Below are 27,530 nucleotides of genomic sequence, written 5' to 3'. Positions count from 1 at the left end.
GACGAGGCAAGTTTAATCATACTCACAAGCTCAAAAGTGAGGCAGGTTTAATGATTTCCAGAGAACAAAGGGGAAAGAAAATGGGAAGCTGAACACTTTGTAGAGGAACATGAAAAGTGTTAAACGTAGCAGGAAAAAGCTTCACTGAGCTGAAAAAGATGAAATAAATATAGGAAAGAAGTTAGATTAATCAGATGCAAGAGGCTAAAGAAAAATGTGATAAAGAAGAAGAGAAAGAGGAGAATGTTCCCATCTTTGAATGTTTTCCTTCCCGTTGCTCATATAAATGTTTATGATTTAATTTCTCATTAATCTCATTGTGACTCTGTTCTGTATTCCTTCTTTTTTCTCTCTTGCCTGACGGAAGCAAGCTACTTTATATTTCAAAAGCACTTACAGAAGAGAATCAGAGTTATGGGAGAGAATGGGCTCTATGTCACCTCTTAAACATGTTATAAAAATTATTTGAGGCATGTAGGAGAGTAGCTTCCTTTGTTTTTCAGACCCTAGCTGACATGGCCTTTTATTTTGGCAAGCATTTTCTGCCTGACTGAATTTGGGCTTTGAAATCTTGAAGCACCATTGACTGTGGAATCATGTTAGGCACTGTTTCTCTGAAGAATGACAGCTTAAAACAGATACCATAATACGTAAGACAGGCCAGGTCTGTCTTTGATCCTGTAGCATCTACAGCTGTGCTGGTGCTAAAGTTAGGTCTCTGTGAAAAGTACATAGTAGATGAGGTCTCCATACCTGGAGTGGTAATAGGCACCAGAGATCAGACCATGTCCTTCTCTTTCTAAGAGAAGCAGTTGTAACAATTCTATCTTTCCCTTTAAAGAGAACCTCAGCAAATCAAAGTTAATTGATATTCCAAATGCATACCTATTTTCAAATAATTGCTGAAGTACACTTAAAGAACATATTTCATGTACTCTCTGTTCTTTATTCATAAAGTTCTCTGTGTGCTCTCAGTGATCCTTTGAAATTGGAACCAATTTTACCTCCTGAAACAATTATACAGCACAGAAAACTGACTTCTGAAAAATACTTTATGATGATATTCTCACAAATACTGCACCGCAGTGTGGCATGGCTTCATTTTACTTATTCAATTAAGATTAGTTTGAACTTTCTTTTGAATTTTCTTTTATTAAAAAGACACTCTTGGAGTAGTTTCCCATGAAAACCATTTATCCAGAAAAATAGATCACCTCAGCACCAGCTCCGGGTTAAAACACAAATACACACACACATACACACACACAAAACAAAGGGAAAAAGATAAAGTGATTTATTGATTTTGGCTAAACCTTTAATTTTTTTGAAGTGTGTATTCTTTCATCAAGTGGTCTCTTAGATCTTTTTCTTTAAGGAAATTGGAATTCATAGACTCGCAGACCTTTAAAGCTAGAGAGGAGCTCTTGTAAAGCTAACACCTTTAATTTTGAGATGCAAAAACAGCAGAGCTGGAGTAGGTATAGTGAGTGGAATACCCTAGGTGCCAAATTGAAGGAGGCCCCCTCAGTTGTCCATGGGGTGAGTGCCTTGAGTTGGTGCCTTGGGCATCCCACTTGGCTTACCTAGTCATGATCCTGAAACTGAAGCCCGTGAAGGTTAAATGCTCCGTGCAAGGTCACCTGTCTCATTGATTCAGGGCTGTTTCTCTTACCCCAAGTTACCTACTGAAGTTTGAAAATGTTTAATTGGTAGGATTAGGTAGACTTGTTTCCAAATAGTCTTCAAAATAAGAATACTTCTTTCATTTGCGGTAGTGCTGTTTCCTTCTATCAACATTTCATGAATTGTTAATTACCTTCCACAAGGAACCTGATGAACCGACTTTAGAGAACCTGCCTGAATCTCAGCCTATTCCTTCCCTGGACCTCAACAAACTTGAATCAGTTGTAGAAGATGCCACATCTGACCTCGGATATCATGGTATGTGTTTGCATTGGTTTTCAGAAGGATGCTCACAGCTGCTGCACCGGTTGCTGTGGCTGACTTTGCAGTGGGCCTATCTGGCCTCTGAGAGAAGCTCTGGGTGTGTGTATGCAGCTCCCTGCTATCGGTTTACCAGGGCTGGGCAATGACCAGGATGAAAAGTAGAGAAACCAAGGATTTTTCTGTCCTTTCTGTCTTCTTTGCAATTATGAGGATGAGTTGGAAACTCACACCTGGTGAGGGACCTCTTCTGGGTGTGTTAAACAATTTTGTCATTAACCTGACTTTGGAATCATGTAAACTCTGAATGCTCTGTGTTTCCCTGTTCTGTAAATGGTTCTCCCAACCCTTATACATTTAAATGAAGCCAGACTTTGGAAAATCAGCTATGCCATGTGCAATCATTACCAGAAAATAAAAGTGCTCAGAGCAGGAATACAGAGGCAGGCCTGTAGGATGGCTGACTTTGCTGGAGGACTTCCTGATGCCTTTGCTACCTCAGTCTGCACAGCAAACTAGTATACTTCCACCAAACCTCTCTTTTCACTTGGAATAAGACTTTCCAAATGGAGCAGATACATCCAAATGGAGTAGGTACATCATAACCTAATGGTTAAATGCATGAGTTTTGGAGTAAAAAAGTTGGCCCTGTCAGAGAAGCCCGTCACAACATAATCTCTCTAGGTCTCAGTTTTCTTATCTATGAAACAAGAATAATAGTGCCTTCTTTCAGGGTTGTTGTGAAGAACAAATGAGATGTGGCATGTGGAGTGATCTTAGTTCAGTGCCCAGCATACAGTAAGTGCTAAAAAAGGGGACGCAGTTGTGACGCTTTGAGCAGAAGAGTATTATCAATATAAGTGCCTTCTCAGCCTTGTTCACCATTCTCCCCAGTGCCTGCAGCAAAGTTCCAGGAACATTCTAAGCACTCATGAAATATTTCTTGAGTGAATTAATGAGTGGACAAATACATGAATGAATGTTAGTCTGGACCTCTGAGAAGCAGATGTCAAGATGGAACTAAAATTGCAAGCTTACTTTTAGAGAAAATGCCTGCATAAAAGAAAATAGGGAAGAGCTAGGAAAAAACAGAGGAACTGTTAGACCACTGATTAAAGTCTCATTCAGAGTGAAAAGAGAGATTTGGTGGACGTGAACTAGATTGCTCTGCAATCAGAGGTAACAAAGGCATCAGGAAGTCCTCTAGCAAAGTCAGCCATCCTAGAGGCCTGCCTTTATATTCCTGCTGTGCTTCAGTAGTAGCTGTTATATGTAAATTTTCAGTGCATAAAAGAAGTAGCACCCAAATACAAATTTCCTCAGCAAGGCAATTTGCTTCTATAAAAGGGTGCAGCTCACAGATGGAACAATGGCGAGTGCACACCTGGACAAGGGAGGGGAAGGGGCTTTTATTCCTGATGGAGGTAGCCCCGACTGCTGTGTTGTTCCCCTACTGGCTAGGGTTAGAGCACACAGTCTAGTCTAATTCCAGTTGGCTATTTTAAGGGGAGCAGGGGCACGAGCTGGAGTGGTGGGGTAAGGTAGTTTGGCGAGAAGGATGGTTATGGGACAGGTCAGAGCAGGTAGCCAGGGGTGACCTAGGTCAAAGCAGATGACTGGGGCAGGTGACTAGGATGAGTCAGGATAGAGCAGGGGACCAGGGCAGCAGATGTGAACTACTGATTAGGACTGGGGGAAAAGGTTGTTAACTGAAACTACAAGGAAGTTAAACTTTAAAATGGAGGACAAATAACTGAACATACTGACATACTGATTCTTTGAAGAGAAACTCGGAGTTCACTATATCTAACATAGCCCCTGGGGAAGCATCGTAGCCTCTGAGAGAATGTAGAGATGGATTTCAGAGCACAGCAGCTGGGATCCTTGGCCAGTTGCACTCTGTGTTGTTTGTATCCTTATAGCTGCACAATGATATAACAACTCTCTTGGGCAGCAGTTTAGCTCTCTTCTCAAATTGAGAATAAAGGTAGTGAGCCTTGGATTATCTTGTCGCCTCATCCCAGATTTTCACTTGAAGTCTTCTTAGATAGAGCTGTTAGAACTTGTGCTGCCTCTTTTAGCTGTTTGGAGACAAGCATCTGAAGCTCTTTAGATTGGCATTAGCCAGCTTTCAAAATGGTGCTGTGGAAGCCATCTTGTAACAGACATCCTTGACAAACAAATATGTACATCAGATGGATTTCTATCTTTGGCCTTTTATGGTATTTCTTTAATATTTTATTTGCTGGTTTCCAAAAGTGAAATTCGGAAGTATAGAAATATCCCATGGACTTCTATTTCTAAGAATAGAAATGTCAGAGACATTAGAACCAGAGCGACTCCATTGCCAGGAGGTTAAGGCATTCTTAGTTGCAGGATGAGACAGGAGGTCAGCACAAGATACAGGTCACAAAGACCTTGCTGATAAAGAGGCTGTAGTAAAGAAGCCAACCAAAGCCCACCAAACCCTAGATGGCAATGAAAGTGACCTCTGGTCATCCCCATTGCTCATTATATATAAATTATAATTCATTACCATGCTAAAAGTGGGAGGAATCCTTATTTCCAGGAGTTTCCCACCCCTTTCCTGAAAAACTGATGAATAATCCACCTGCTGTTTAGCATATAATCAAGAAACAACTATAAGTCTATTCAGTATCCCCTGCCACTCTTCTGCCCATGGAGCATCATTCTTTTGTTTCTTTAGTTTCTTAATAAACTTGCTTTTACTTTTCTCTATGAACTTGACCCAAATCTTTCTCACACAAGGTTCAAGAACCCTCTCTTGAGAGTTGGACCCCTTTCCAGCTGAGAAAGTTAGGCAGCATGTAGTTCCTGATACCTGTGGCTTGTGCTCTGCTGGAGGACAGAGCCATCACTATGCATAGGAAGTCCCAGGACAGGATATTGAATGGGTGGCCCAGGACAAAAAAGTCTGAGCTTCCTCCTGGTTTCAAATAGGAAAATTACTTAATAATACTTCATTTCATAGATGAGAAGCCAAAGAATTTAAGTGATTTGCTTACGGACTGCAGAGTTCCTGCTTTCTATCTAGTACACCATCCTTTCCACTTCACCCAAAGCGTGTGTTTTCATTGGTGGTGGGTAGAAGCAATGGACTTGTAAGAAGCAGAAAAACATGTCAAAGGAATTGGACTTTATTTCTTTTTTTGTTTTTTAAGTTGGAGTCTTGCACTGTTTCCTGGGCTGGGGTGCAGTGGCACGATATCCACTCACCGCAACCTCCACCTCCTAGGTTCAAGCGATTCTCCTACCTCAGCCTCCCGAGTAGCTGGGATTACAGGCCTCCACCACCATGCCCGGCTATTTTTTTTTATTTTTAGTAGAGATGTGGTTTCACTATATTGGCCAAACTGGTTTTGAAGGCCTGACCTTGTGATCCACCCACCTCAGCCTCCCAAAGTGCTGGGATTACAAGCGTGAGCTACCGTGGTACCTGGCCAGGAATTGGACTTTCAAAAGGCAGAATCTTTGTCATGTGTCTCTATGCTAATTTTTGTGAACTGTAGTGGCCAAATTACTCCCTAGCTAGTCTTGACCACAGCTACTATGGGAAACTCAAGCTATGTCCTTCTTACCTCTCATTTTCTTTTGTCATGGAAGCTTCAGTATGGTAGACAGTGTATTGATTCACCAGCCAAACTGGAAATGGCCAAATCTACTTCTTTGACCGCCTTGTTCATGTTGTAAGTGTAAACACTACTTAGGACTCTATGATAAACTATCAGTTTAGAAAACATACATAATAGTTTTAGATCAAACAGATGCCTTGTAAAATACTTTAACCGTTTCCCTTATTTTTTTCCTCTCTGTAAATTCATACTTTCTAAGTGCTATTCTTTCTTAATATTAAATTCAAAAAATAAATTTAGAACTGTGAAAATACGACCTTGTTAGGCATTTATGTTGATTCTGTGTCTTTGCTATTGTGAATAGTATTATAATGAAACTAAATTAAAAGTAAAAACAGAAGAAAAAAAGAATGCAACCTTTGGGTTTGACAAATCTTTAGAATGGTGGGCAACTACCAGATAATTAGTGATCACAGAGATTAACTGAAGTGAAATTTGGAAACATGAGACTTAATTTGTTGATGAGCTCTGAAGTGATTAATTATTTTCCCAATGCTTTTTGCCTTTTAAAGATTAGACTGCAAACTTTCAGCACCCAAAGGAAGTTTCTGTTTATTTTTTATCTAGCATGTATATATAAAATAAAATTACAGTCATTCTTTCAAAGCTCCTACACCAAATGTTTGATCAGTCTTTGATGTTGAATTGGAAAATTCCCTCTGGGCTAACAGGAGTTAGTTGCAGAGAAAAAAGGCAGGATAAGACTTATTATTTACATTTGATATGCGTGAGTTGACTACTGCTGATTTAATCTAGAGAAAGTCGTGGGTAACCATTATCATCAAATGAGAAAGTACAACTGGAATGTCAAAGAAATTATCCCTATTTAACTCCTTATATGGGATGCTAATGATTTCTTGCACATTAAATTTTGCCAGGAACTTGCTTGTACTCTAACCTTTTGTGTGTCTGTGTGTATTTATTTTATTTTATTTTATTTAGAAACTCACAGCTGAGTTTCAGAGCAGTGTTTTTTGCAAAGCTGGAATTGCCTGAGACTCTTGGGCCTGGTTGTACCAGGAGCATGACTCCTTACCCCACCATTCGGATGTGGAGACTGCAGTGAAATAGGCCTTGACTGCTTACCCACATCCTGACCAGCTGTCACCTCTTCACTTCATGTTCAGCCACTCTTTAAGCAAGCACTGAGCCCAGTGCTCAGAGACAGATCTGACCTCTAGGTAGTTGTGCTTTGCTTGCCTGTAGGAACTCCACATGCCCTTTGCACTTCTGGGCTGCTTTATGATTTACGGTGTCACTTCTACTTTTTAAATGTTCAAGTGGAAATAAAGTGATTTGAACTTTGTTAATTAAACATCATATGTATTTATTGTTTTAATTTTAAAAAAGAAAACCTCCACTCACTCAGTAATTCCACTTTTAGATAGTTATCTGAAAGAAAACCTCTACTCAGTAATTCCACTTTTCAATAGTTATCTAAAAATGTGTCTACAAGGAGGCCTGTATACAAATGTGTCTATAGCTTTATTCATAAGTACTAAAAATAAGAATTCAAGTGTCCATCAGCAGATGAATGGATAAGCAAATGTGTAGTTTGTCCATGAAATAAATACTACTTGACAGTGAAAAGGAACACACACCGATATAAACAACAATGTAGATAAATATTTTTTAAATTATGTGAAGTGAAAGAAGCCTCAAGTAAGAGTTCATACTGAGTGATTCCATTTCTTTGACATTCCAGAACCAGAAGTACTTATCTATAATAATAGAAATGAGGACAGTGGTTGCCTGGGGGTGGTGGTGATGGGAATTGACCCCAAAAGGGCACAAGGAAACCTTATGTTGTGATAGAAAAGTTTGTAAGTTTGCTCTCTTGATTGTGGTGATGGTTACCCAAATGTGTATATTTGTCAAAACTCACTGGACTCTATATTTTAAATTGGTGCATTTTATTGTATATAAATTATACCCAAATAAAGTTGATAAATTAAAAAAAATGGTTAAAATATTCAGAAGAAAAAATGTAATGCTCAGTTGTCCATGTGTTAGCTAATGAATGGCCAAAAAAGATGTGAGTGAAGTCGTGGCGATACAAAGCAATTGGGAAGATATCTGGACATCACCTGGGACACAAAGTCCTTAATCCAGAAGGTGATCATGGGGTTTGAGATTTTCTTGTAACATCAGTTGAACAACATTGTCTTCCACAAGGAGTGTTAACAAAGCTTTGGGGTCCTTTCTCAGGAGGAAAATTGGCTATTTGGAGATAAGAGACAGGGATCTTTTAGCTCCTCTCTCCAGTCTTTATAGTTGCGGATAGAGGTGGACATATCTGAGTAGCAGAGATCCTACCAGCAGATCTAAAAGAACCTAATGCCCACTAAAGCAGCTGGAGCATAATAGAACAAAAGGTGATAGATAGTTCACACTCCAAAGCTCGGCCCAAGATGGAGAAGCTGGTGGAGCTGCCTGGCTCTTTAGCTCTCAGAAAAGCAGACCAAACAAATGCCAGGGGTTACTTCCACATTCCTAGATCTTTCATCTTTTCCAGAGCTTTAGATGTCTTCGAGACTTGATTTATAAACGTAAATTGATGGTGGTTTTATTTCATAATTGTCACATATGCCACTGAGCTATATTTGCATTTCATAATAGTGTTTCTACCTGACTCTTAATACTTGCACTCAGGAATAAAGATGCCTGCAGTTCTCACTAATTTCTGAGTTTTAGAGGATAATTAGAATGAATCTAATATTGAATGAAGATGTCGTGATCTTTACCCTGAGGCATATTTAATAATTTAGAGTGTTCCTTCTGTATGACAAGTCTCTAACTGAAATTTCAAAGATTCTAACCAAGTTGAAAGATTAAGCTAGATGCTGACTAACACTTGCCCAACAAGCCACTTTGATGTGGCATCCTAAGCAAGCATAATACAAATAAGGGGAAAATCAGTTTTAGAACATCAGGTATCCATGGGGGACAAACAGCATCCATGGACCTTTCAAAATAAGTTAATCACCTGGGAAGGCTATATGTGATCCCATGGATCATCCCCTAGCTAAATATAAATCATAGAGTAGTTATTAAACTAAAGATCATGCTGGTAAGGCAGAGGGCATCCTTAAGTGGCCTTGCTTGGCTCATCATGGCTTAGATTTGGAACAAATCAATTAAGCATAAAATTAAATAAGTATCAATCATAACTTTAAGGTTGGATAAAAACAAATGAAATAGAGTCAAACCTTATATAAGGTGTGCTTCAGACAGTGCTCTGCACATACCATGGTGTGGTTTTCCTTTAGTTGATGAATTTATTTTCCATGCATGCAGGTTTCACAGTCGTGCTCAGGGCTTATGTGCTTACCACTTGGAGAACATTGTTGTGATGCCCAAAGAAAGCTAAGCTGCCATAAGAAAGGGAATCATTCAGAACTGCATTTGAGTCCTGTCTTTCCCATGTGATGGCATTGTGATTTTGAGGAAGGTAATTTCTCTGGTTTGCAGTTTTTAAATTTATTTTTTAATTTTTAATAAAATGCAGTTAGTAATACCAATCTGAAAATTCTGTATTAAGTGAGATACCATGTATTAGATATAACATATCTAAATACAGTAAGACATGTATGTTACTATATGTTAGCATAACATACTGTATGTTTGATATAGTCTAATATTGTAACATACTGTATGTTATGCTAACATATAGTAACATACATGTCTATTACTGTATTTAGCTCAGTTACAGGAGATATTACTACCAAGCCAGACATAGAATGGTTAGATGGTGCTTATCACCTCTTGCCTACTTGTTAGAATCTAACCTGTCCTTTAAGACCCAGCTCAAAGACCTCCTCCTTGATTTGACATGTTCTGATGTCTCCTACCAGAACTCCTTGACTAATCTCCATGATCATTTTTCTCCTTTCTTAGAACATATCGTATGCTGCCTTACAGTACTGAGGTTATGCACCTGACTCCTGCCCTAGCCTAAGTTGTAAAACTGGGATGTCTTTGTTAACAAGTCTTGAAAGGCGCTTTAAAAAGGATAGTAAGTAGTTATATTATAAAAATTACAGAGACAGGATAAACAACAACATACAGAAAACCTGTTCAAATATCACTCAAATGAATACAGTCCTGTACTTCTTAATGACAGGAATATGTTCTGAGAAATTGTGTCATTAGGCAGTTTCATCCTTGAGCAAACATCAGAGAATTGTACTTACACATACCTAGGTGATATAGTCTAATGCACATGTAGGATCTATGGTATAGCCTGTTGTTCCTACGTTGCAAACCTCTACAGCATATTACTGTCCTGAATATTGTAGGCAGTTGTAACACAGGGGTAAGTATTTGTGTATCTAAACATAGAAAATATACAGTAAAAATACAGTATAAAAGATAAAAGATGGTAAACCTGTACAGGGCACTTACCATGAATAGAGCTTGCAGGACTAGAAGTTGCTCTGGGTGAGTCAGTGACGAGTGGTGAGTGAATGTGAAGGCCTAGAACATTCACTACTGTACACTGCTGTAGACTTTATATATAAGCACTGTACACTTAGGCTACACTAAATTTATTTTTAAAATATTTTTCTTTCTTCAATAACAAATTAACCTTAGCTTACTGTAATGTTTTTGCTTTATAAAATTTAATTTTTTAAAAATTTTTGGCTCTTTTATAACACTGAGCTTAAAACACACATTGTACAGCTGTACAAGAATATTTTCTTTTTTGTAACATTCTATAAGCATTTTCTATTTTTTTTCTTTTTTTAAAAAAATTATTTATTTAACTTTAGGTGCATACTATATCTGGCATTTCTCCCCGTGTTATCCCTCCCCACCCTTCCCTCCCCACCGCTGTCTCTCCCCTACCCCACCCAACTACCCCCAGTGTGTGATGCTCCTCTCCCTGAGTCCACATGTTCTCATTTTCAACACCCACCTATGAGTGAGAATATGTGGTGTTTGATTTTCTGTTCTTGTGTCAGTTTGCTGAGAATGATGGTTTCCAGATTCATCCAAGTCCCTACAAAGGACACGAACTCATCATTTTTTATGGCTGCATAGTATTTCCTGGTGTATATGTACCATATTTTCTTTGTCCAATCTATCATTGATGGGCATTTGGGTTGGTTCCAGGTCTTTGCTATTGTACATAGGACTGCAATGAACATATATGTGCGTGTGTCTTTATAGTAGAATGATTTATCGTTCTTTGGGTATATGCCCAGTAATGGGATTGCTGGTTCAAATGGAATTTCTATTTCTAGATCCTTGAGAAATCGCCACACTGTCTTCCACAGTGGTTGAACTAATTTACACTCCTACCAACTGTGTAAGAGTGTTCCTATTTCTCCACATCCTCTCCAGCACCTGTTGTCTCCAGATTTTTTAATGATCACTATTCTAACTGGCATGAGATGATATCTCAATGTGGTTTTGATTTGCATTTCTCTAATGACCAGAGATGATGAGCATTTTTTCATATGTTTATTGGCCTCATGTATATCTTCTTTTGAAAAGTGTCTGTTCATATCATTTGCCCACTTTTGAATGGGGTTGTTTGTTTTTTTTCTTGTATATCTGTTTTAATTCTTTGTAGATTCTGGTTATTAGCCCTTTGTCAGATGGGTAGATTGAGCATTTTCTATTTTTAACATTAATTTTTTTTTAACTTTTGAAGTTTTGTTGAAAACTAAGTCACAAACACACATATTAGCCTATGCTTTCTGCCTTTCACCTCCATTATCTCATCCCACTGGGAGGACTCCAGGGGCCATAACATGCAGGGAGCTGTCACTTCCTATGATAACAATGTCTTCTTCTGGAATACCTTCTGAAGACTTTACAGTTAACTTTTTTAAAATAAGTAGAAGTATACTCTAATGATAATAGTGTAGTATAGTAAATATATAAAGTAGTAACGTAGTTATGATAATATTTACATACTTTTATGCACTATACTTTTATGTGACTGATAGTGCCATAGGTGTGTTTACATTGCATCACTATGAACATGTGAGTAATGTGTTGCTCTATGATGTTATGATGGCTACAATGTCACTAGGTATTAGGAATTTTTAGCTTAATTATTATCTTATGGGAACACCACTGTATATGTGGTTCATTGTTGACTGATACGTCATTATGCAGTGCATGACTGTACTTGTACTGTAAGATTGTTATGACTTGAATGTCTGCTCTCAAAAATTCAGTTGTTGGCAGTGCGATAGTATTAAGAGGTGGGTCATTAAAAGGCAATTAGCTCATGAGGACTCCCTCCTTTGAATGGGATTAAGTCCCCTTATCAAAGGGCTTGATGGAGTGAGTTTATCCCTCTTGTCCTTCCACCTTTCACCACGTGAGGACACAATGTTCCTTTACTCCAGAGGACGGAGCAATAACATGCCCTGTCGGCAGTAGAGAGCAGCCCTCACCACAAAACTGAAGTTGCTGTTGCCTTGATCTTGGACTTCCCAGCCTCCAGAACTGTGAGAAATAAATTTCTGTTCTTTATAAATTGCCCAGTCCTTGATATTTTGTTATAATAGTGCAGACGGGCTAAGAAAAAGATAAAACTTGTACTGACAGTTTCCTATGCAGATTTCAAGGGGAGCTTTATCTGAAACATATGAGCTGGAAGGAGTTACACAACTCATAGTCATGACAAGGACGCTTAGTCTGTATGCGTGTGAGGAGTTTAAATAATTGTATTTCATGAAATTGCAGAGTGGGAAAGAATCAGTAGCTCTAAATATTTTATATAATATGAGAGCATAAGTTTAAATGTGTTACTAAACTAACAACGTATCATAAATAGAAATTTATCTGACGTATATTCCTAGTAGTTCGACATTCAAATTTGATATTCTTATTAGAAAATGAGGCAAGTTTTAAAATTTTCTAGGTTTCCTTACAATTAGACATATACCATATGTCATCCAGTCTAAAGTACACAGTTTTGTACATTTGAACATCTCTGAAATTGAGATGCATGTTAAAATAAATGGTATATCATAATTACATGGACAGTAGTTTTATTAGTAATATATCTCCTAATGATTAATTTCAAAATTGATAGTGTCTTTGATTCTGTAAAGTACAATGTGATGTTTCTCAATTATATTGTTCAGGCTAGGCTAGACTTGCTGCTGTAACAAATACACCTACTGACCTAGGTAACAAGAAGTTTATAGCTCATTCCTATAAAGTCCAATGTGGGAAGGAATCTATCAGGGCAGATATTCCCTGTGCAATTACTAAGGACCAAGGCTGCTTCTATTTTGTACTGCCACCATCTCAGCATGTGGCTTGCATTGCCCCCACAATCAGCAGAATAGATTGGAAGTAGTACACCTACACATAAGTTCTTCAGCTTGGAAATTACTTCCTTTCAATTTCGTTGACTAAAACTAGTCATGTGGCCCAACTTTCCAGCAAGGGCATGGGAAGTACAGTCTTACCTGTGTCGAAGGAGGAGAGAATCAGATATGGGTGAGCACTACTGATCTATGGGTGAGCAGTCTGTCTTAGTTGTCTGACTCTGAAATTAGAGTAATGAACAAAATCCAAATACATAATTGAATGATGTGAACTTTATGTTCCAGTTAGAGAGACTAATACTTTTATTCTTTTACAAAAGAATACATTGACTTGTACCAAAATGAGCTATTATAAAATAAGCTTATTTCTTCATATTCAATAATAAAACTGATGACAAAAACAATGTATGTTTTTTACTTTTAAATTTCATGATTAAACCTAAAAAGCAAAACTTTAAATATATGTGAGGCATTTATTAAGTTGGTTCTTAAATCTCTTAATTCAGTCCATAACATATAAAATTCTGTATTGGGGACCATATGAAACCTTGCCAAAACTGCTGCAGAACAGGGTTATATTTGTAAGGGCAATATTTACAGTCTGTCGAGCTCCTCATTCCTGCCAGCTAAAGAAAGCTATTATTGTAGGAAGAAGAATGGGCTCCAGAGATGTCCTTAAAATCCTGATATCCTAAGGCTGTGAATGTGTTAAGTTACGTGACAGAAGGGAATGAATTAAGGTTACAGATGGAACTAAGGTTGCTAATCAGATAGGGAGATTATGCTGATTATTTGAATGGGCTCAGTGCTACAAAGATTCTTAAAAGTAGAAGAGGGAGGCAGACAGGAGAACCAGAGAGATGGCAGTGAGACAAGGAATTGGCCCAACATTGGTAGCTTTGAAGATGGAGAAAGGGGACAATGAGCCAAGGAAAGCAGGTGACATTTAGAAGCTGGAAAAGAGAAGGAAATGGATTCTTCCTTCCTGGATCCCCCAGAGACGAAGGCACCCTGCCAACAAGTATATGTTAGTTCAGTGAGATCCATGCCAGACTTCTGATATATAGAACTATAAGATAACTTTTTGTTATGTTAAATCACAAAATTTATCACAGCAGACATGGAAAACTAATACAGCTATACTGGATTATGCCTGCTTCCAGTCAAATAACTACCATCTTTCATTCATATGTTAGGTGTTTTTTTTTTGTTTTTTTTTTTTTTTTTGTGGAAATGATTGAAATAGCTTGCTTTGGTATTTAGTCCAGACTTTAACTTAGAAATTTATGATAGGCATTGAAATCAGTATTCTTTGATTTTTATAAAGGAACTTCCCATTTTGTTTTGTGGCATTAAGGGCCACCTCAGTATCAGATACTAATTGTTGTGAGAGAGCCCCTAGAATCACTTGTCAAACTGTTTCATTTTTTGAAGTGAAATAGCACATCTCCAGAAAAAAAAGAAAAAGAAAAAAGAACTTTCTGGCAAGTAACTATGGCAGCAAAATCTAATATCTTTCTTACTCATCAGTGGCAACATTTTCAACTGACTTCTCTTTTTCTCTTGCTTCTAAAAGACTTAAAAAAAAAAAAGGAAACCTCTAAAAAGATCCAACATGATTGTGTTTCATACTGGTATGTATAAGTGAAAGCAGTATAATGAATTTGACTTACTCTCTCCTTTATCAGTCAGTTTTCCACGTCTATCTTCAGGGAAGTATGTGACGTTGTCAGCATTTGCAGCTCACCAGGTAGACTTGTCTCTGATCTTGCAGGGTGGGTTGCTTGCAAACCCATCTCATTGGTCCATGCCTTGGCGTCCACATGTAGGGATAAACTTATATGAATGTGTAGTGTAAACATACCTACCTAGCATCATAGCTAACCCTAATCATCCTTTCCTGCTAACCCCTTCATTTGTCTGATTTTATGTTTTTCTGGCCAAGGCTCCTTTAAATTATTAATGGAAGTTCTTCTTACTATTAAAGATTAGCTGGCAAAGTAAATATTTGTAGATGAGTTTAAGATGCGTGCAGTCTTTCATTGCATGCGTTTGTGCCTGGGCATTTTGGGCTGTAGAAATCAAAGCGACTTTATCTTTTTTTATATCGCAAATTGATTTTTCCCTTTTGACTCTAGAAGAAATGAACAAACCCAACCCTTCTCCCAGCTTAATTCCACATGACCTGTTTTCTTGACTTCAAATAGCATAAAACTAAATTAACCTGCTTCTTTCCTTCCACCCTCCACCTCCCACAAATCCATTTTGAGATATAATGATTTGACAATTTGCATAAGCAGTTGCTTATGAGCATATGGTGTCTAGCCTTATATTTAGCCTTCTTTTATTTGTGAGATTATACATTTTGAACAGGACCAACCTTTTTGTGTTTATAACATCCCAAATGAGAAATTTTAGTGGTATACTTGAGAGTGATGAAAGGTAACTACTAATTAAGGAAGAGCAGATTTTAGAAAAAATTTTTAAATGTTTCCCTTGGCCCCTTTAGCTCTGTGCCATTTTGGAGGAGAGTGGGTCATTGCCCTGACTGTGCTAACATGTTCACAGGCCATCATCTTTTATTAAATAAAATAAAATAAAATTTAAAGTTCCAAGATATGTGTGCAGAATGTGCAGGTTTGTTCCATAGGTAAACATGTGCCATGGTGGTTTGCTGCACCTATCAACCCATCATCTAGGTATTCGGGCCCACATGCACTAGCCTTTTATCCTGATGCTGTCCCTCCCCCTAGCCCCAAACAGGCACCAGTGTGTGTTGTTCCCCTCCCTGTGGTCATGTGTTCTCATTGTTCAGCTCTGACTTATAAGTGAGAACATGTGGTGTTTGGTTTTCTGTTACTGTGTTAGTTTGCTGAGGATAATGGCTTTCAGCTCTATGTATGCTCCTGCAAAGGACATCATCTCATTTTTTATGGCTGTGTAGTATTCCATGGTGTATATGCATCACATTTTCTTTATCCAGTCTATCGTTGATGGCCATTTAGGTTGATTCTATTTCTTTGCTATTGTGAATAGTGCTGCAATGAACATACATGTGCCTGTTCTCTACAACAGAATGATTTCTATTCCTTTGGGTATATATGCGGGAATGGAGTTCCTGGGTCAAATGGTATTTCTAGTTCTTGGTCTTTGAGGAATCACCACACTGTCTTCCACAATGGTTAAATGAATTTATACTCCCTCCAACAGTGTAAAAGCATTCTTGTTTCCCCACAACCTTGCTAGCATCTGTTGTTTCTTGACTTTTTATAATCACACAGGCCATCTTGTTACCTGTCCCTAGGAACTCTATGATTCTTTGGTGTCACTGTGATGTCATTTGATGCCTCACCTCTTACTTTTTGCTCTCAGTACATCATATTCCTATAATCATTGCTCTCTGAGCTCAAAATTCCATCCAGTAGGCATCATGGTAAAAAACATGTATTTTCCATTATATTGGCAATACGCATTGATTCAAAATCTCAGAGGAAGTACTCACAACATAGGAATGTATCATAGCATAGCAATTTAGAGCCAATAAACTAGCTCTTTGTTACTCTAAGTGTGGCCCGTGGATTAACATCACTAGTATCCTGAGAAATTGTTAGAAATGCAGAACCTTGGACTTCACTTCAGACTTCCTAGATCAGAAGATGCATTTTTAACAACATCTCAGTGAGTCATAGGCACATTAAAGTTTGAATTAATTCGAGGTTAGCAGTTTTCAAACTTTTTGGCACCAGGACACCTTAACACACTTAAAAATTTGTTCGAGACACCAAAGAGCTTTTGTTTACATGGTTATATCTATAGATATATATTGTATTAGAAAGTAAAAGTGAGAATCTAAAAATAGTCACTTAAAAATAACTAATAAATTTATACATATTAATAAAATTGCATACTTATGAAAGTTAACTATATTTTTCAAAATAAATTTACTAAGAATAATGGTGTTAGTTTACATTTTTTATATTCTTTAATGACTAGCCTAAGAAAAGGCAGCTGTAGTCTCATATGTGCTTTGTATTTAGTCTATTGTGATATTCCACGCCATATAGCCTCAGGAAGACTGTCTACTAATGATAGGACAAGAGTGAAAAAGGCAAATAACATTTTGGTATTGTTAGAGTTTGGACTTCCTGAAAGAATCTCAGGGACTTTTAGGGGTTCCTGGACCGCTCTTTGAGAACTTCTTTTCTAGGCATAAAATGAAATTGCAAGAGCTAGCATTAAATATTCCAGGATATCATGAAAAAATTTCTCCATTTGTATGCACTATTAAACAATTTTTAATAAACCGGAAAAGGAATAATGAAGCAATAGGAATGCATTTCATAAATAGGGTACTCTAAGGTAAAAGCCCTACTTTATTTGAATTTCATGGGTGTGAAATCATTAATAAACAGCCTTAATGTTTTTAGTGTTATTGTAACGATCATAAAATTCTGCATTCTTACTGAGATGATGCACTTTTATGCTTTAATAGATACCATTTTATGTGCTAAGTAGGTAGGTGCAAGATCTTGAAATCGTTGGGGGGCCTCCTCTGGGGATAATTGTGTGGTGAAGTACAGTCATTTACTTAAATATTTCTCCTGAGAGTTTGAGAGTTTCTAAATGAATCACCCAAATGCCTGGCTCCAGCATTCACTAGGCACAGCAGTTTTTCATCACTGAAGAATCCCAAATAAGATGCAATTGCCTGATAAATAATTTTGTGTTACTTGTCAACTTTTCAAAAAAATAGTCCTTGAAGAGCTGTAGTATCAGCAAATGCAATCAACGCATTACAGCAAGTTGATTTTCAGGTTTATCATCATGGAAATAAAACTTTCAGACACTGGGAGGTGTGGTGACAGTGAAATGCGTTCTGCCCCTGTGGCATGGATTTTAGGGAATATCTTTAGATGGATTGCTCTCTGTCAGCATTGACAAATTACACATATAGTTTTATTTCGATTTTCCAAGTTATATTCTTAAATGAATGTATTCCTTTTTTTGTTTAATTTTCTCTTGGAAAGATAGATAGTTATTTTTAGTTGAATAGCTTATGAAAAATTAGGTGCATTTGACAAAAGCACTTAATGTACTGCTGGAATAAATGCAGTTCTAGTTGAATGCACAGCAATGGCATGATGGGCCCACATTTATATTTCTATATATATGCACCTCTTCCATTGTCAAGATTTATTACATCCTAGAGAGTTTTCTAGGGGTTTTCAATAGGATCCTATAAATTAAGAACTTAGAGTCAGAAATGCATAATATTTTATTACTTCAACACTGATAATTTTTCTCTTCCCCATTGTTCAAAATAGTCATTTTCATTTTTCAAGTGAAGCCACACAATATTTACACTATTTACATTAAGTTTTGTAAATTTATATTTTTTACTTAAATAATTATCTCAACATTTTAACTGTGAATTTTGTGTTTTAAATTGAGTTTTAACAAATGATTAACTAGGAGAAACCACAATATTTACTAAGTACAAAATATATTTTCCCTTTTTATTTTTCTAAGAAACAGTCATCCTACCGATCATGCAATTGAATGCATCTCTTCAAGTTTGTTTTCTTATATAGTAAATATAAAGCAAGAAGTCTGCATGGTATAGTGAGAAATCAAGGGATACAGAGTGAAAAGACGTGAGGTTGAATCTAGCCTTTCCGCATCAGCTGTGTGATGTCAGACAAGTTCTGAACCTTTCCCAAGTTTCAACATTGTCATCTATAACATGGATTCTGAGGTTCTATTGAGCTGCTCATGGAAATAAGCATGGTGAGAACCTCCAATTGTCCAGCTCTGAGGAGCCCCCATCTCAAGTGCTGCATTTACCTCCAGCTAGTCTCCTGCCTCCAACCAGTTCGTTCTCTACATGCCTACCAAAGTGATCTTTTAAAAATGTAATTCAGAGTTTGCCATTGCTGGCTTAAAACCTCTATTATTTTTCTTTTGTGTATAGGATACACAACAGAAAAACTTTCATGTGCCTGCAAGGCTCCTGCTTACCTGCTCTTCTCCACCCCACCTCCAACCTCACCCCATGCTACACTCCATCTCACTCCACTTACGGTGACCAGCCATCCCAGTTTGCCTGAGACTTGCTCAGTTTAAGCACTGAAAACCAGAATGATTGGCCTCCCCACTCCTGATAGTCCAGCCATGTGGTTCTCTGGGTGTGCCCACATCTTTCCCATCTTTGAGAAGCCTGTCTTGGAAGCCACATCGTATGACCTCACCATGTACCTAGTTCATGCCCATCTGTCCTTCAGGCCTCAGTCTAAAGATCCTATTTGCAGAGAATTCTTCTCTGAGCCACAGATATAAATTAGATCTCATATGTTAATCTTATATTAGCACCTGCAGGGCAACTGCATACAATTGTGCCTGTTGTGTACTGCACAACATCATCCAGAGATGATGTGAAGGTGGTCCCTAGATTTGTGCCATGAGTTGATGCTGGAACACTGTTCTTTTCCTTTATAGTACCTTTATCAGTTGTGATACATATTATGTCTACAAAGTATATATATAAAGAATACATATTTCTGAATATATATATAATTGAAGAAATTTTTATAAATTCTATTAGTATGTAAGTTTCATCAGAGTAGGAGCTCTGTCGACTTTGATAATTTTTATACCCATTAACTAGTACAGTTATTTATAAAATGTGTCCGGTAAATATTTGCTTAATGAATGAATGGAAATATATTTATATGGGTTTGTGACTATTCTATGTAATAATATATTGAAAGTCCTTTGTAAGTTATAATTATTATTTATGATAAATATTAAATAGAATATGCAAAATGATTATTAGTAAAATAGCTAGGTTCTACTGTGATATAAAACTCTTAAATGTTTTCTTCAAATACCCTATTAGCAGTCCTTAAGACCTTCTAGACATATGCAGTGATAAACAGATCAATGGAGCAAAGTAAAGAATCCAAAAAAATTGCCTAAATATTAGTTTAGTATATAAAAATACATTGTTTTATTTATTGAAGAAAGATTTATTTAAATAAGTAGTGTTGGAAAATTGCCTGTTTGGGGAAAAAAATAGATTCTTACTGTATACCACATACAAAAATAAATCTCAGTAAATTAAAAATTTAAATATTTAAGACACAAAACAAATAATAAAAGAAGATATCTAAGACTAACTTCATATTCTTGGAGTAAGGAATTTCTTCATAATTATGAAATGAACTCAGAAGTCATAAAGACTTACAGAATTGCCTATATAAAAATGCAAAATTTGCTTTTCTTTTTTATTCCTTTGAGAAGGAGTCTCACTCTCTCTCCTAGGCTGGAGTGCAGTGGCGCAATCTCAGCTCACTGCAACCTCTGCCTCCTGGGCTCAAGCAATTCTCCTGCCTCAGCCTCCTGAGAAGTTGGGACAGGTGACCACCACCACACCCAGCTAATTTTTGTATTTTTCGTAGAAACGGAGTTTCACCATATTGGCCAGGCTGGTCTCAAACTCCTGACCTTGTGATCCTCCCGCCTTGGCCTCCCAAAGTGCTGGGATTACAGGCGTGAGCTGCCATGCCTAGCTGCAAAATTTCTGTATAGCAAAAGACATAATAAAGTTAAAAGGTAAATGAGAAATAACAAATTAAGAAAATAATTGCAATTCTTACATTATGTACAGGTTATAACGTATAAAATATATATTCTACCTACTGCTTTAAATCAAGAAAAAAAGAAAACCCAAAAGAAAAATGAGTGAAGGAAATTACCAATTTCATGAAGAATCTCACAAATGGCTAATAAAAAGTGATTCAGCCTTATTAAATAAATAAAAATAAAACTGTAATATGTCACAGTTTTGTAAAATGGGAAAGAGTTACAAGGCAGAATATGCAATGTTAACAAAAGCATAGAGGAAAACAGGATTTTTATACATTGTTGGTAAAATGCATAATAGTTTTGAAGAAATATTTTATAACTTTTAAAACAATATTTTTACTCAATAATTTTTTAAAAGATCATTTTTTTTTTTAGTCCCTAACCTCTTGGAATGTAAAATTCTAGAGGAGAAGTTAGAAAATGAATAAAAATCTACAAATAGAAGTAAAATATATCTTATAAAAGACAATGGCATTCTACTTCTGATAATGTAGGCTGGGTAATGCCAGCAAGATTTCCGTAGATGAGAATAGTTTTCATAAAGCTTATGCGCAGCTAAAGCAGAAATTAATGAACTGAAAGGTGAGAATATGTTAAAGTATTGAGAGACAAAACAGGGAATTACAGAAGAAAAGGCAAAGCCCTGGGGAACACAGTGAGATCTAATATCGCTTAACTGGAGTCCCAGAGAGAAACAGTATTTCAGGAAATAACAGGGGAAAATTTTCCAGAATTGGTGATGGATATCATTCAACAGATTCAAGAGACAAACAAATACCAAGTTATGAAATAAAGAAATCTATAGCTTGATATATCATATTAAAACTTTAGGCCGGGCGCGGTGGCTCAAGCCTGTAATCCCAGCACTGTGGGAGGCCGAGGCGGGTGGATCACGAGGTCAAGAGATCGAGACCATCCTGGTCAACATGGTGAAACCCCGTCTCTACTAAAAATACAAAAAATTAGCTGGGCATGGTGGCGCGTGCCTGTAATCCCAGCTACTCAGGAGGATTGCCTGAACCCGGGAGGCGGAGGTTGCGGTGAGCCGAGATCGCGCCATTGCACTCCAGCCTGGGTAACAAGAGGAAAACTCCGTCTCCAAAAAAAAAAAAAAAAAAAAAAGAAAAAAAAAAAAAAAAAAAACTTTAGACAACCAATGCAGAAATTTTAAAAGAATCTAGAGAAAAGCCAAGGAATTACTTTCAAATGAGAGACAATGAAACGAATTCCTCACCTAAATAGCAATAAATAAAAACATAAGTAATTGACGTCTGTGTACTGAAGGAAATTAATTTTTAACCTGTAATTCATAGAGTAAATCAAGATAATGAAAATTAAAGTCCACATTAAGATACCACTACATATCACTCAGAACAAGTATGGTAATACCAAGTGTTGTTAAGGATGTGTAACTACAAAGACAAATTTTGCTTCCATTACTGGTGGGAGTATAAATTGGTGCCTCTTGTTTGGAAAATAGCTCTTGGCATCATCTAATAAAGCTGCACACCCTATGACTCAACAATTTCACTCCTGGTTGCATTCCTTAGAAACATATATGCATATGTGTGAAAGTGACCCAGCAGTCCCATAGACAGTTATTTTGGATAGACATAGAAATTGACCCTTCTGCTCTTAAAGCTGAAAACTTGTATTTGTTATATCTGAGTGCCTTCCTCAGAAGAGGACCGTTAGGTCTCTCAAAAACAGTAGTAAACTAGCAAAACTCACCAGATGCCTCCAGTGCCTCTCCCTAGTTCTTGTGTTCTTTTACATTGTTACATTTCTTCCCTGCTGTATAAACCCATAGATTTAGTGAGTCAGGGAGATGGAGTTGAGGCTGAGCTCCCATCTCTTTGGCTGCAGCACCTGATTAAGACCTTCTTCCTTGGCAGTACTCATTGTCTCAGTGATTGGCTTTCTCTGCTGTGAGCAGCAGGACCTAGACCCAACCCCTGGTGTTTTGGTAACGTGTACACCAGGAGATGTATACAAGAATGTGGTAATAGTCTCTAGCAACAATGAATATCCCTATTAATAGCATCACAAATAAATTACAGTATATTCATACAATGGGATGCTCTACAGCAATAAAAGTAAATGGACTTGAGCTGTCTATAACAATTTAGATAAATCTTGTAGACTTAACTAAAAGAAGCAAGATACAAAAGATTCCCCAAGATACGATTTCTTTTGAATAACCGTTAAACCAGATAAACCAGACAATGTCATTTAGGAATTATATATATTTTGGAAACCATAAAGAAAAGCAAGGAAATGCTTACCATAAAAGTTAAAATGTTGGTTATTTCTAGGGTGAAAAGCAGGCTTACAACTAGAAGGGGATATGGAATATCAGAATATGGTGGTGTTTCTGGACCACTGGTTAATTTTAAATTTTTTCACCTATATAGTAGTTTTGCAAGTATTTGCTTTGTATTTATTCATTTGATTGCACTTATCTAGTCTTTTTAGGAGGTATCATTTTAGTAGAGACAAACGAAATGAGAGAGCAAACTCTGTACATATCTAGGGGAAATGTTCTCTCTGACAGAAACATGCCTCTCCTTCTACCCAGCATTTTGTAGTTTTTCATTCAGAAATACCTCCACCAAGTTTACAAAGTTATGTGTTCACTGCAACATTGGAGTGTGTGAGTAAATTTAGGTTGAGAGTTTATCACGAGTGGAGATTTTTCCCTGAGCAAATGCTAAACAGCAGGTTGTAGGAATGTCTGTCCCTCCAGTCATTTTTTTTTTCTTTCTGGCAGCCATCCTGTATAACCAACTACTCTAAACCAATTTAATGTTAATTTCTCATGAAATCCTGCAACACATGAGGAATGGAAATTAAGATTTTAAATACAGTTCACTTGAGTTTTAATGTCTCATGAGTCTTTTTTTTTCCCCTACCGCATGACCTGAGCGAAAATAAAACTGTCTTGCATCTCCTTGAACCAGTGGGTAGAAATTGTTTAGTTAATGGATAACAGAGGGTACAGGCTTTAAGAACCTCACAGATTCACACAGAATTTTGTCTCCTGTCCCTGTGTGGCTCTGCAGGAGGGGTTTGTCTATGAGGTTTAGTGTTTGAGTAAGACTTAACTTGATAAGCTGAAATCAGATACTAAACGTGGTTTCTCCCTTCTTGGGCACTTAGAATCCAGAATAAGCTCAATAAGATTTTTCTCTCGTCAGGTGAAAAGGCCTCTGGTTTACAACGGAGATCCTAGGCTTCACTGACCACAAAGACTTGTAGAATTTCCAAAATCACTATGGATGGATACATTGGAAGCAGCTAGAGATTTGAAGGAGAGGCTGCTCCTAGTGGTTTGTTTGTGGAGAGTGACCAGTAGCTATTTGTTGTCAGATTAAAGGGTTAAAAACTTTCTTAAACAGTAGATAGTAAATATTCTAGGCTTTGTGACATATTATCTGTCACAACAACTCAACTCTGCTGCTGAACTCTGGCATTGTTAAAGAGAGAAGACAGCCATAGACATTATAGGCTATGGCTGTATTCCCAAAAAAAACAATTTACAAAGGCAGGCAGCCCAGATTCGGCTTCCAGGCTACAGTTTGCTAAGCCTCAGCCCCATTGCCTTTGTGTTCTGAGCATGTCGGTAGATACCCTAACAGCATTGGAAATGTAAGTTTGAAAATAAAATTGCTTGCTAGACATTTTCCTTCCCTTTATTGAAACTTGGCTTCAGCTTCGCTGAAACAAAAATTTTCAGAACTGTGATATTATGACATACACACACACACACACACTTAAATATGTATAATATATATACATATATATAACGTATATATACATATATAATATATATATACAGTTTTCACCCATGGTTCCTGGCTCATAACTTCTATAGCCCTTGTTTCAGTAAATAGAATCTCTCTCTCTGAACTTTTCCTGCCCTCCTTTCAGTACCCACCCACAGGAGAACTCTAATCTTACTGTGAGTCACCAACCTTCATTCTAGAGAGGGTCCTGCTCCATACCCTGGAGAAAGGACACTGCATAGAGAGTCTAAGAGGAATCTGAACAAACAGGCTTTGCCAGATTTCGATCATACCCTTTTGTCCAATTACATTTTGACATGGTTGTCCATGCTTCAACCATGCCTATCCAATGAAGTCTACAGAAAACCCAAAGGGACAGTTTGCCCAGCTTCTGGATGACTGAACACATGGAGGGTCCTGGAGGGTGGCACACCCATGGAGGGCATGGAATCTCCATGCCACTTCCTCTATACCTCACCCTAGGCGTCTCTTTATCTGTATCCTATGTCCTATCCTGTATAGTAAACCAGTAAACATCAATATTTCTCTGAGTTCTGTGAGCCTCCCTTGCAAATTAATCAAACTCGAGGAGGGGATTGTGAGAACTCTGATTTATAGCCAATTGATCAGAAGGCCTGGATTTGTGACTGGTGTTTGCAGAGGGGCAGGCAGTTTTGGGGACTGAGCTCTCAACCTGTGGGATCTGACACCATCTCCAGTGTCAGATATTATAGATAGATATTATAGATACATAGTCAGAATGGAATTAGGGGACACCCAGCTGGTGTCCACTGCAGAACTAATTGCTTGTTTGTGGGAAAAACACCCACACATTTGGCTACAGATATCTTCTGTGTTGATTATTGTCTTGGTATGAGAGCAGAAGAAAAATAGAGTTTTTAAAAAAAATAAATACTGTTACAATGCAAATGTACAGCACATCTATTTCTCCCTACTTATTAAATAGTGCAAAATTAATTTTCTAGTGGGACGACTTAGCATTGCTGTTTATGAAAATAATTTGATGCAAATCAGTAGGCATGCCCTGGGCTTTTCATTGTTTGCAGCATGAGGACTGGAGTAGTGCTCTGAGGGGATCAGGAGCAGAATATTAATGGGGAGAGGGCACTGAACCTGTGACTTCAAGATTTTCTCCACTGAGGGTGCTAATTTTTGGGGAAAGCTATCAGGTAAACATGAGTTATAGTTCAATAAACACCATGGCTGAGCAATTCAGGATGACATATAAAAGACCCAGCCCAGATCAGGAGGCCAGGTGGACTGGGGATAGCGATGAAGGTAAGATTCACCATCCTTAAGGAACTAAAGTCTGTGTAGCAAGATGCTGGAGTTGGGTGGGCTTCGTGCAAAGTGAACTAAAGATTCACTTGAGTTTGGAATGTGGGTTTGGTAAAAGCAAAGTCTCACAAATGAATAGAGCTAGATCAAATTGAAATGTAAATGGTAAATAAGTAAAAGTGTTGGTTCAAAGAGTTGAGAGCCAACAAGTGTTGGAATACACTTTGGAATCGAAAACAGGTAACCACCTTGGCTTTCATTACTCATTCTCAGTGGAGACATGGCAGCAGGAGTATGTCCTTTTAGAGGAACCACAAACAGGTAGAACTAGAGAAAGCAGAATTGGAATCAAGTGTCAGGAAAAAAAAGTCTCCGCTAGTATAGCAGTTGCTGTCAGTGATGTGTTCATACTCTGTTTGATCCCTTTACCATTTCCTTGTGCTTTGTGTCCCAGCTCTGTCTCTTTGTGGGGGCTACTTTCAAGCACCAGAGCTTGCTTTGCCCATTCTTAAAAAGAGACAGAAGGACCTGGGAATATATATCGTCTCCCACACCCCCAGCCCTTAGGAGGGAGGGTTTTCAAAGTGACTAATGTATGGAAGAGCATAAACACTCCAGTGCCTCCCTGTTAATTGCCTCTAGAGCTCTGGGGGATTAAACTAAAGGTTCGTCTTGTGGACCTCTGCTTGATACTGCCTTCCTGATAAATAACTTTTACAAAAATTCTCATCTCAAGAGTCTTTTTCTAAGGAATCCAACCTAGGACACCTAGCTTTTCAAAACTTTGGAAGTAATTCCTGGTTGTTGTAGGAGATCTGGTAGAGTTTTCTTAGCAGTTTTCCCTGAATTAGGCTTTACAATTAAAAAAATATATATTAATGATTTTATTGGTGTGCTGTCTGTGTTATAGGATCACCATCTGAATCACTGCGTATCAGTAAGGAAAATGATTTTAATGAATCTCCGAGCCTTTAGTGCTGACACTTTCTCTATGGTTATGGTATAACACAGAGCACCCACATCCACCAAAAGAAGCCTTGTACAGGCATCACTCCGTAAGGTGGCCTGGTTACCTGGCTCTGTCCGTGATGGGCATCAGCGTCTTCACCCAGGCAGGCTCACCAGAGAGGTTTGAAAACTTCAAAGTGAAGGTGACAATGATTTTCTGAGAACGACTGAGGAGAACTCTACCAGAGAATTGTAGACAGTTTACCATGAACACTTAGAGACAAAGAGCTTTTCCAGATAGACTGCAGATGCTGATAGTAGTTGCAGGTTTCTGTTTGTTAAGAGACTGTTGATCACCCTTGCCAAGAAGTCAACATCTTAATGTCAAGGTGTTCCTCAGTACTGGAAGAGGCCTGGAATTACACTGTTTAGGACTTTTACAGCCTTTGTGGAAGATCTGAGTTCTCTTTGGCAACTGTATTCTCCGTCAGAATTCAAGTTGGAAGAGAATACTCCTGTTAGATGCTGTGATAGTTAATTTTATGTGTCTATTTGGCTAGGCCATGGTAGTTTGGTCAAACACCAGTGTAGATGTTCCTGTGAAGGTATTTTTAAAATGCAATTAACATTTACATCAGTAGGCTTTGAGTAAAGCAGATTACTATTCATACTGTGAGTGGGCCTTATCCAATCAGTTGAAAGCCTTAAGAAGACTGATCTTCCCCAAAGAAGAAGGAATTCTGCCTCCAGGCTTCCTTTGGACTTAAGATTGCAACAATAACTCTTTTCTGAGTATCAGCCTGTTTCTCTATCCTGATGGTCTACCTTGCTGATTTTGGACTTGCCAGCCCCCATAATTGTGTGAATGTGAACCAATTTCCCCAATCCTCTGTGTATACACACACACACACACACACACACACACACACACACACACACACACACACACACACACACAC

At 37.7% G+C, this 27,530-nt stretch overlaps 1 protein-coding gene and 1 long non-coding RNA gene across 6 annotated transcripts in view; both read left to right on the top strand.

The window, feature by feature from the left end:
- The window catches only part of NEK11 (NIMA related kinase 11), a 308,049-nt gene that overhangs the window by 134,255 nt on the left and 146,264 nt on the right, over positions 1–27,530 (top strand). For all 5 annotated transcript variants that reach the window (XM_032266836.1, XM_032266829.1, XM_032266853.1 and 2 more), the window contains one exon: positions 1,827–1,941. In XM_032266836.1, coding sequence (XP_032122727.1) covers positions 1,827–1,941 — 115 coding nt within the window. The remainder of the gene's footprint in view (positions 1–1,826; positions 1,942–27,530) is intronic.
- LOC116542164 overlaps positions 9,255–27,530 on the top strand; it is a 21,192-nt gene continuing 2,916 nt past the window's right edge. The window contains exon 1 of the long non-coding RNA XR_004265105.1: positions 9,255–9,800. This is a non-coding gene — a long non-coding RNA (uncharacterized LOC116542164). The remainder of the gene's footprint in view (positions 9,801–27,530) is intronic.

This window comes from Sapajus apella, unplaced genomic scaffold, assembly GCF_009761245.1.
Source record: "Sapajus apella isolate SASKATOON/1434 unplaced genomic scaffold, GSC_monkey_1.0 scaffold4, whole genome shotgun sequence".
NCBI lineage: Eukaryota > Metazoa > Chordata > Mammalia > Primates > Cebidae > Sapajus > Sapajus apella.
The sequence above is the reverse complement of the archived record's forward strand: the minus strand, read 5'-3'. Positions and strand labels throughout refer to the sequence as shown.